This window comes from Hibiscus syriacus, unplaced genomic scaffold (genome assembly GCF_006381635.1).
Source record: "Hibiscus syriacus cultivar Baekdansim isolate YM2019G1 unplaced genomic scaffold, ASM638163v2 tig00110388_pilon, whole genome shotgun sequence".
NCBI classification, from domain to species: domain Eukaryota; kingdom Viridiplantae; phylum Streptophyta; class Magnoliopsida; order Malvales; family Malvaceae; genus Hibiscus; species Hibiscus syriacus.
Window position 1 is genome coordinate 1,528,109 of NW_024062718.1, and position 11,366 is coordinate 1,539,474.

At 33.6% G+C, this 11,366-nt stretch overlaps 2 protein-coding genes and 1 pseudogene across 2 annotated transcripts; 2 read left to right on the forward strand and 1 right to left on the reverse strand.

Annotated features, from left to right (window-relative positions):
- LOC120122896 overlaps positions 1-11,366 on the forward strand; it is a 35,025-nt pseudogene that overhangs the window by 1,185 nt on the left and 22,474 nt on the right.
- On the reverse strand, positions 1,222-4,739 carry LOC120122894 (probable xyloglucan endotransglucosylase/hydrolase protein B). The gene is made up of 6 exons (XM_039141938.1): positions 4,724-4,739; positions 4,444-4,634; positions 4,247-4,347; positions 3,969-4,162; positions 3,484-3,886; positions 1,222-1,241 (listed from the first exon to the last, which is right to left on the reverse strand). Exons 2-5 carry the CDS (start codon positions 4,628-4,630, stop codon positions 3,487-3,489), a joined length of 882 nt encoding a protein of 293 aa, XP_038997869.1. The 5' UTR covers positions 4,631-4,634; positions 4,724-4,739; the 3' UTR covers positions 1,222-1,241; positions 3,484-3,486.
- Positions 8,598-9,930, forward strand: LOC120122895 (probable xyloglucan endotransglucosylase/hydrolase protein B). The gene is made up of 5 exons (XM_039141939.1): positions 8,598-8,638; positions 8,727-8,917; positions 8,999-9,099; positions 9,183-9,376; positions 9,459-9,930. Exons 2-5 carry the CDS (start codon positions 8,731-8,733, stop codon positions 9,856-9,858), a joined length of 882 nt encoding a protein of 293 aa, XP_038997870.1. The 5' UTR covers positions 8,598-8,638; positions 8,727-8,730; the 3' UTR covers positions 9,859-9,930.

Genomic DNA, 11,366 nt, shown 5'->3' on the forward strand with positions numbered 1-11,366 from the left:
GAACTCTCATGTTGCCATTTTCGTATTGGTGTGTAGCAGACTGGTTCTACGATAACAACGATCTGCAATTGTTAAGAAAATACTATGTAGAGTTGAATAAAGCAAAAGGGAAACAAAGAACAAAAGATTATGAGCTTCGCACCTAGATTCATCAAGTACACCACAACCAAAAAGCATCACACCTAGAATTTCTTAATTGAATCAAACATAAGGTTGATTGCATTACACAATCCCAATAGCGATATAGTATCGTAGTTTCCCGTGAGAAAGAAAAAGAGGACTGTAGGCAAGAAAATAGAAACCCTACTTCTAAAAGAAGTGACTAGAACTCCTCTATGAAGTTGGACTAACTTGAATTAAATGCAAACTTAATATGATTAGGAAAACGAACCAAGGTATTAAGCCCTTTCTTAGTTTTAAAAAGCGCGGGGCGCTTATAGGCGCAGAACTAAATGCCTCTAAAGCCATAAGCGAAGCGACTAACGAAAGGCTCTCTCATGCGCTTAAAAGCGAGCGCTTTTTGAAGATGCGTTGGGCGTGCCGCTTCCACCGCTTCAGGGAATTAGAAATTAGAAAGTTGGGGGAATTACAAAGAAGAAGGTTACAGGAAGTGAGGTGGAGAGATATAGTTGGTGTAAGCCTGTTATGTCAGTTTCTTTAATTTAGCACCGCTTAAATACCGATTAAATAAAACCTTTATTTTTTGAATTTTACCTTTTAATTATTGTAAAATTTAAACTTTTTCCCCTGAATTTTAGCCTTTATAAGTATACACATCCAATATATATTAGATTAAGTTTTTGATTTAACAATCATATTTAATGATTTTAAAGTATTGATGTGATGATTTTATGAATTTAAAAGATGATGTTGGTTTATCATAATATAACCCTAATTCTGTGATGAAATGTTTTGGAAAGTAAAGTTTTGTAAATAAAAGATTACCAGAGAAAATGATTACTGGGAATTTTGTATTTTGTGTTTGGTTGATTTAGTAAGAATGTAAGATTATCGTGTTTGGTTAAAGGAATAAAAGATTATTGGAATGTATATTTGACCAAATTGTTTTTATTATATATTTGTATAATATTACAAGTTGGAAAATATTTATATATTTTCTTTTAAAAAAATTAATTCATAAAATTTATATAATTTTTTTATAAAATTAAAAATATAAAAAAGGTTTAATGAAAGGGTAAAATTTTATTTTAATCCCTGAACTTCATATAAAATTTTAATTATAGATTTTTTTTGTACATCTAAAATAGTTTAAGGAAAAATTTATAATTTAATATTCGTAGAATTTTTATTATTTAATGACAGAATAAAAATATTTTTGAAAAAAAAATAAGGGTATTTTAGTCCAAAACGTCGCTAATGTTACAATACATAAGAGAAGTGAGTTAATGACATTCCCGGTAATATACTCAAAAAAATTCACTATTAGTAATAAAATATTACAGAAAATGACATTCCCAACTAACCAAACGGAGAAATATAGATTCCATTTCCGGAGGAATCCCAGATTCCCCATCCAAACGTCCCTTAACGGTGAAGAGAGTGTGCGGAGAAGAGATCAAGTATTTCAGAGTGAACAGTAGATCATTGGTATAGATATATCTCAGAATTAATTTATAAGTTTTTTAATATTAAAAATGCACTTCGCTTATGAAAAGCATAACACTTTCTGTGCCTTGTGTCTAGGCTCCAGAGATCCGTTATGCTTAAGTGTACCTCGTGCCTTTCAAAATTAAAAGCCCTTTGATATTTTGTATCAAAAGCATTTTTATAAAGTTGAGTGGCAACTTTGGCTCAAAATTCCCAAATCCTAATTAAATACATTTCTCCTTCTGGAGCTCTTCTTTGTTCAGCCCAAATCTTGTTTCCCTTTGTCGCTATCCAGAACTTAATAAAATTGATTCCTGATCATTGATATCATTAGCTATGATGTTGCAACTTTTCATTTTCCTTGAAGTACTTGGTCACTACTTGACGAATGGAAAGCTAATCAAGAAAGCCTTTTTTTCCCTTTTAAGCTTTTGGTTGTATTCTACATGTCGGCATCATTCGAACTGTTTGTTTACTCTTGTACAGGCGCACCGTGTATCATCAAGCGACGTTAACATTACAGATCCTGTTGCCGCAGCTGAAGAAATTGCTTTCTGCAGGGCATGTGCTCGATTCGGTCTTGGCATGTATCTTTATCGTGAAGAATAGATGCTACACTAATTACAGTAGCAGTTTTTAAACATAAGATGCCAATGCAAGTGTTTGACAAGAAAAATGGTTCGCACCAACTCTGAGCCTGTTATGTATATTTATTAGATTGTGTTCTGAATAAATCCATTAATGTTGGGCACATGTTGATTACATAGTTTGAAAAATAATTAAATATACGTGTTACAAAAGATAATATGAAACTCTAGTTACATTACGTTGACTGATTTGCTTGTAATGAAACTCTACTTTCTTGTGGTAAAAGGGGAAGAAATCCTATAAACAATGGTTGAGGTACCAAATACAACATTCGTTTTCACATGGCACATGGGATTAATTCACAGTTTAACCTTAATTCTTAGCTCAACCTATTTCATTTCAACCATTAGGGCTTTAAGTATTTTGCACCTGAATTTGAAGCCATCCAGGAAGTGATCACGTCCACAAGATTGTCTACGTCCTTCGAAATTTCTGCACGTAGAACAGGTGCGTCTACACCTAATATATTGTTGACTTCTTTGGTAACAGCCTCCCATGGTGCTCCTGCGCTCAGATTTGCCAAAAGCTCACCTCCACGGTTTACTGCATCTGCCATTGCAGGTGGAACATCATAGAGCCTGCAACATAGATGTACTATGAGAACAAGTTTGTCTCGTTGATCTTTGACAATTTGCCCCTTTTAATTTAAATAGAGAATCATGATCGGTGGAGGATCAGTCATTCACCGCTTGAATCTTGTTAAAGAATGGTGAGGATAGACTAGAGAGGATAGTGGGTCTTGGCGAAAAGAGGGAAAATAAAAGTTCTTTTTTCAGTCTCTCTTGTGATATAAATATAAAGACCTTAGAATGGCTAATGTCAGGTTTAGGGTTATCATGTCTATCAGTAAGTTATGAGTTCGTACAGATATAATTATAGTCCATTAGATTTGATTGTCAAAATCATATTAAAAACCGATGAGTATGGACTCCGGATGATTATCTGACTAGGATGACTCCGAGAGCAATACGACATTTCGGAGGGATTTTGGACACTTCGTTCTGTGGGTACTTCAGATGACTTTATTAACAACAGGGGCTGATTCGCTACACTTCAGTTCATTCACCTGTTGGTTATAAGTTATGAGCCATTTATGTCATTATACTAATTATTGATAAAATCAATGCATCATACACACAAAAATAGTATAAGTTTATTGTTACCATGATCATGATAACAAATTCTGGGAATATATTTTGGGATGATAAATATGAGATTATGATTTTAGATTCAAATGTCCCTGTCTCCCTTGCACTCTGGAGGCATAGAAGGGTATCTGCTCCTGTCGTTGCAATAGTTGTAGATGGTGTACTTGTTGCGCACCCAGGCCAGCCTCCTCCATTGGTACGAGTCCAGGTCCTGGAACTCCTTTTGATCCCACCACCGCTTCCCCTGTGTGGCACAGAACTTTGCATTCACCGACGACTCACACCCATCGATGTGGAACCCCTTGTACGCCGCTATAAACGGTGCATTCGACCAGTCGGTTTTCTCCAGCCCACCCCTCGTTGCCCAGTCATCCGCGTTCCACAGGCTGGAGTATAACTTCATCGGCTGGTTGAATGGGAACTTCACACCCAAATCTTTGCAGTTCTTGAACACTCTAATCGGCACGTCGTCAACAAAGAATCTGTCCCGTATGTTTCGAAATCAATGCTTTAGACAAAGATTGAACATAAAAAGAAAGCCAACTACTACATTACGAGACTTACACAATCTGATAGAGGTTCCACAGCACAGAGTAGGAGTGGTAGTCTTTGGTTGGGTCGAACCAGAGATAAATCCTTTGTTCTCTGTCACCCTTTCCTCCGGTGAACACATTGGTCTGCAGAATGTATGGCTGCCCTGTCCTGTTCCCCAGGAACTCAAAGTCTATCTCATCATGCTCCGAGTTTTGAGAAGACAACTGCAACGCAAGAGATGAATTAGCAAATCTTGAGCTTTTATATGCAGAGATAGAAGCAGCGGGATTGCAGTTTCGTTTACTCACATAGAATGCAGTAACAGTTCCAGCAGAATCTCCTGGAACAAGCTTTATTTGCATACTGAAATGCCCGAACAAGTAAGACCCTTTTGACTGGAATCCAGTACCTTTCACAACAGAATAACATGAAATAAAATACATTATAGGAAGAGAATAAAGGCAAAGAGATTAAATAAAAGTAGTTGGCATTGTTATATTCATACCAGTATACTTGTCAAGGTAAAGCTCAATCTGGGAGCCACCATTGTAGTACTTGATATGATCAAAAGCCCAAGTAGGCACATAGTTCCTCCCGAATGGGACAGGTGCAGGCCTTCTCGGGAGAGCTCCCTTTGTTTCAGACGCCATAAACAACACACCCACCAACAGAATCCAGAGTGATGAACCCATACTTCTGTACAAAATCAATCTAACATTTAGATAGAAACCAACACAGAAATGGAAAACGAAAATGACAGAAAGGAACTCGGAGATGTTGCATACCCGAGAGAGGGAGGGAACTGATTTGAAGGGTGAGGAAAAATGGAGGAAGGGGAGGGGGTTTATGTAGGCCTTTGATTTCAATGTTGTTGTGTTCCGTTTATAATGATATAGCAATAATAATGCAAATGACATTACAAATACAGCTAATATAATATATAATTTGTATAAATCTAAATATGGTCTTCCCTAGATCTGATCTACGGTAATAGTGAAAGTTATTTGTAATTTGCAAAAACATGATTAGTGGGGTGTTTATTCGGTTAAAATGGTGGCTGGTCGAACCGAATTACCTTTGACATAATTAATTGAATTTTTTTAAACGAATTGAATTTTTAAAAAAAATATTAACTGAACCAAATAAATTTCAATTAATTTTTGAATTAACCGATTTTTTTAAAAAAATTCTAATTTATATAAAAATTGAATATTTTTTAATTCAAAAAACAATTTACAATTAATTTAAATAATATATAATTATAAAATAAAAAATTTCATATGGATTTTTTTAATTAATTAATATTGATTTATGTTTAAAAGTTATTAGATCTTAAATTATTAGTAGAGTTTTAGATGGTTTTGGTAGAGCCCATATGTTATATATAATATATTTAATATTTAAAATTTAATTTCGGTTAATTAACCGATTTCGAATCGAATTCTAAAAAATTTATTAACTATTTTTCAACCGAATTAATTCGGTGATCGATAAAATTAACCGAATTAATTCGATTCGATCGATTAATTCGATTAAAACTGAAAAATAAACCCCTATCTTCTAATGCTCTTGGATTATATTATGGTCATTGAGATTTGCGCCCTGCAAAGCTTCTGCTAATTACCGACCAACTTTCATTGGGGCTACTATACAGCCTTATTCTAGAATAGATACAGCTAATCTAAAAAAATACTGTATAGTGACAGTAATAATTGTATTAAAATGCAGAACGACTTCCCATGAATTCCGTCTAGCCGGTCTCATTTCCACCGACACTTCATCTCTTTCGCAAAGCTCCAACACTTTAATCTATGAATTTTATCTTTCAATTTTACATTCTTTGTAAAATATTACTACGTAAGTACAAACCTTGATAAATAAACATCTTTTCATTCAAATCCAAGGTATACTTATAACTTTGTATTCTATGGTACGTATCACATATTTATGTTATATTTTAATTATTTTTTATTCACATTGTATTGCTCATGTAAGGTTCAACATTGTTTGTTCGTACACATATTTCGTATATCACTCGTCACACCATCTTTTAAAAAAATTATTTTGAATTCATTGATTGATCTCATTGATAAAAAAATAGTATTATTTTTTTTAGAAATTTTGATTTCGAAGAGTTACGTATGCATGATGTATGTTACCAATAAAAAATATTAATGTTATAAAGAATATAACATTTTCTGTTGCATCTAAACTAAAATGTTATAATTTCCTATAACGTTTTCGATCGCTTCCAACCTAATTATTTTAAAAAGAAAAGAAAAGGATATATTATTAGTTTTTGAAATATTTTAGCATAAAATATAGATTTTGAGAAAAATTAATTCTTCAATAAATATGAAAACTATAGTAAACATCATACGAAATTTAAACAAGATTAACGTGATAATTTAATATAAATATGAATTTATACTTATTTTAAAAAAAAGGGAAAATACAAGATTAAAATTTCCAGGTGGAAGAGAGGTATGGGCATGTGGATTGTGGGATAGTTTGCAGTGTGCAACGGTAGCGAAGCAACCTTAGCAGCTGCGCACATGCGTATTCCTGCTATTACTCTGTTGTTGGCGCCTCACGATTTAATACTTGATTTGCTGTTTCTTCTTATTTCCAACTTATTAATAATTTGGAACTATTATTTTGAACTATGTGACCCTTTATTTTTATGTTTATTATTTTTTATAATTGTTATATCTTCGAATGTTATTTTCAGAAACTATTAAATTCTTCGTTAATTGATATTTTTAAATAGGTGTCTTTAGCTTCTCATCAGTCGAGATCTTCGTATAGATATCTCCACTTACCGAAATTTCCAAAGAACTCTTATCCTTCGATTATAAGTGTATTACACTCTCTCAATCAAATATAATGCATAGACAAAACAATACTTTTGACAAACTCAAATAATTATCATATACATACCACTATCAATAAATTAACCATAAATACCTCTCAATCATGATTAACATGTGAGACTCTTTCTCTCTTTTATCTTTTCACTCGGACCAAGAGTAATCTTCACTTCTACGTTATTTTTCTTCTTTCTCTCATAGAGAAATAATTGGCCTACGACCGTTACTTGCCTGACCGACACCTAAATTATAATAGATAAGTCATTAACTGTTGACAAGATAAATGTATTTTCATTCACAATAATTTTTGTTTATGTAGAGAGTTTATTTCATTATGTTACAAGAAATTAGTTTTAGTATAAGATATCCGAGGAAAAAAATTATTAGTCTATCGTGACAAACAAGAGTTGATGGTATATTATAGAGTTGGTATTTGGGTGATCCCAAACTCAATTCCTGTGACCGGTGAAATGCTCAAAACCAAGCTTTCGATTCTGGACATAACGTGAATCAAACTCATACCCCCAAAAAGGGCAACAAGACAAGGCTGAAATAAAAGTCTCCACAAGTCAATGGAGTTTGAACAAAGCCAAGGAGATTCATTAAAATGTTCACGTGCTGTTGGGCAGGGGCCTAATTTAGAACAAGTAAATGTTTATCTTAAGATTTAAATTCTATTTATTTATTTCATTAATATATTTGTTCTTAGATTTTATTTATATTTATCTCATATAAAAATTTATATTATTAATATATATGTATTAGTTCTATAAAAATTTCTTAATCTGTGACTCGAAATCAAACTGATGTCCAGGCCACTCAACCGCTTCACACCAACCAAACTGACCCAACACAACATCGGTCCTAACGCATGCATATGCATGTGAGGGATAGGCGGCATGGAATCGGGTGGGGCGTCAGTGACATGAAGATGCTGGTAGTTGATCAGGCAGCAGCATGTTGGTGTATTTTATAATTAATTATAATTATCTTTCCTCGTAGCTGTATCATATAATTAATTATCTTAATTCATTTTATATTATATCGTGATTATTTTCCATCTTATCCTGATCTTGCTCGCTGATTTCTTTATTATTGTAATACATCATATATAGGCTATAGCTGTTGAACTTTGCAGCATTTCATTGGGAAATGAATTAGTCCAAATATGTGAATTTTATAATTGTGCATGGATGATTGGGTTCATTAATTAATGTGGGTAAAGTGCCAATAAATATAATTTGTTGCCATCACAACGCTGTCACTCATATGCATAGGAAACATGATCTCTCCTCTTGCACCAAATCTGTCAGCTCTGTTTTGGGCTCTGCACTTCGTAACTTACCAAATACCTTACTGATTATCATCCTACAAACTCCAACTAAATTTTTTATAATCAGAATATATTTTAACATAAGTGTAATTTTAAATCAAAATTAATTATAAAATATTTAAACATGAGATTTCAAAAGGCTCACTCTTTGCTGAATATCATTTTTTTAATCTCAGAGAGTTTAAATGTAAAAAAATGTAAAGAAGAAAATAAATTTGCTGAGATTAAAAATTTAAATGTAAAAAAATAAAATTGACTGAGAGCATAATTAAAGGTTTAACTTTGCATTAGATCGTGTAATTTGATTTAACCGTCGCTCTTCGAAATCCTCGTAGCTCGTTCCATAATGTGATGCCATTTGCATCATTATTATTTTTAACAGTTTAGAGCTATAGAAACTAAATTGGAATCAAAGGCTACATAAACCCCATCCCCCTCCTCCATTTTTCCTCACCCTTCAGCTCGGTTTCCTCCTTCCCTCCCTCTATCTCTTTCGGGTATGCAACATCTACGACTTCATTTCTCTCATTTTCGTTTTCTTTTTTGTACTGGTTTCTATCTAAATGTTAGATTGATTTTGTGCAGAAGTATGGGTTCATCACTCTGGATTCTGTTCGTGTGTGTGTTGTTTATGGCGTCTGGAACAATGGGAGCTCCCCCGAGAAGGCCTGCACCTGTCCCATTCGGGAGGAACTATGTGCCTACTTGGGCTCTTGATCATATCAAGTACTACAGTGGCGGCTCCCAGATTGAGCTTTTCCTTGACAAGTATACTGGTATGAATATATCAATGCTGACTACTTTTATTTTATCTCTTCCTACAGTGTATCTTATCTCATGTTATTCTGTTGTGAAAGGTACTGGTTTCCAGTCAAAAGGGTCTTACTTGTTCGGGCATTTCAGTATGCAAATAGAGCTTGTCCCAGGAGATTCTGCTGGAACTGTTACTGCCTTCTATGTGAGTAAACGAAACTGCAATCCCACTGCTTCGGTCTCTGCATATAAAACTCAAGATTTGCTAATTCATCTCTTGCGTTGCAGTTGTCTTCTCAAAACTCGGAGCATGATGAGATGGACTTTGAGTTCCTGGGGAACAGGACAGGGCAGCCATACATTCTGCAGACCAATGTGTTCACCGGAGGAAAGGGTGACAGAGAACAAAGGATTTATCTTTGGTTCGACCCAACCAAAGACTACCACTCCTACTCTGTGCTGTGGAACCTCTATCAGATTGTGTAAGTCTCGTAATGTAGTAGTTGGCTTTCTTTTTATGTTCAATCTTTGTCTAAAGCATTGATTTCGAAACGTACGGGACAGATTCTTTGTTGACGACGTTCCGATTCGAGTGTTCAAGAACTGCAAAGATTTGGGGGTGAAGTTCCCATTCAACCAGCCGATGAAGTTATACTCCAGCTTGTGGAACGCGGATGACTGGGCAACGAGGGGTGGGCTGGAGAAGACCGACTGGTCGAATGCACCGTTCATAGCGGCGTACAAGGGGTTCCACATCGATGGGTGTGAGTCGTCGGTGAATGCAAAGTTCTGTGCCACACAGGGGAAGCGGTGGTGGGATCAAAAGGAGTTCCAGGACCTGGACTCGTACCAATGGAGGAGGCTGGCCTGGGTGCGCAACAAATACACCATCTACAACTATTGCAACGACAGGAGCAGATACCCTTCTATGCCTCCAGAGTGCAAGAGAGACAGGGACATTTGAATCTAAAATCACAATCTCATATTTATCATCCCAAAATCTATTCCCAGAATTTGTTATCATGATTATGATAATACTAAACTTATACTATTCCGTATTCCCAGCTTTTGCCTTGGTGTTTTGGGCACCTACACATAAGGCCATGTATTGGACCTTAAATCAAAAACCATTGGGCCACTTCCTACGTATATATATATATTGTGTATTGTTATGGTTATTATTTAAATAAAAATGGATTTTACTTGTTTATAAAATTAAAATAACCAAATATTTTAATTAAATAAAATAAAACTAGTTTAACAAGGGTTTTGAAAGGTGTTGAATAAAAATTCTTTTGAAAAATTGGTTTAAGATATAAGTGTTTAAGAATACTTAACAAATTGGTTTAAGATATTATAAAATAAAAATAAATTCATTAAAATAAAGTACACATATAATATTAACATAAATTATTAAAAACTATAAAGCATCATTTGTAAAAATCATTATGAATATCTTGGTATATATTTTTTCTCTTAAGTTTTAAATACAGATATTTTATTTTTAAAATTTAATTTGATTGAAAAAACTAAAAAAGTTAATAGTCAAAATAAAATTCTCTAATAACTAAGTGGTCATCAGTACAGTTTACCCTCATTATATCGTCGAGTTAGTGTTTGAAATATTATGCTGTTGAGCTAATGCTTAAGAGCAATTTATGATGCCAATAGACACCAATAAAATATGATTTTATCATACCTAGTTAACAGGTTAACATTCAACTCAAACTACAGTCAATTTTTTAATAGAAAATGAGGATATTGAAACATATGAATAGTCGAATAATCATTTTATAACTTTTAATAGTCGAAAGATTCAACAAAATAATGTTCTACAATCAGATAATCATTTTATAACTTTTAATAGTCAATAACTCAACAAATTAATTCCTTATAGTAAAGAGACTATTTGTATAATTTACCTTAAATTTTTATCCATAATATATGGAGATGTATAATTTTATGTTAAGGAGCAAACTTATAAAATTCTAGAGTGAATGAAAACAAATTTCTAATAAAAATACATAAAAATTTAAAATATATGATAATTTTAAATTTTCAAATAACGACAAATCTCATTCACTTCTTTGATGTAACATGCCTAACATAAAATCCAACATACTTTTCGAGTGTATATAAGGTCGGGCGGGGAAGGTGGCATTGACGATTGCGGAGTTTGGGTACTACTATTAGTGAGAGGAGAGGAAATCTGAAATGGGCAGCCCATGAGGGTTTATTGCAACATCTTTTCTAGGTCTGTAAATGAACTGAACGTTCAGCGAACTGTACGGTAGGAAGTTCGTTTGTGTTCGTTTATTTATTAAATAAACGAACATGAATAAGATTTTGAGTTTGTTTTATTAAATGAACGAACATGAACAAAGGGTTCGTTCGTTCATTTACGTTCGTGAATGTTCGATTATATGTTCGTTCATTTATGTTCGAACTGAGGGTAAGTTGAATATGTTACGA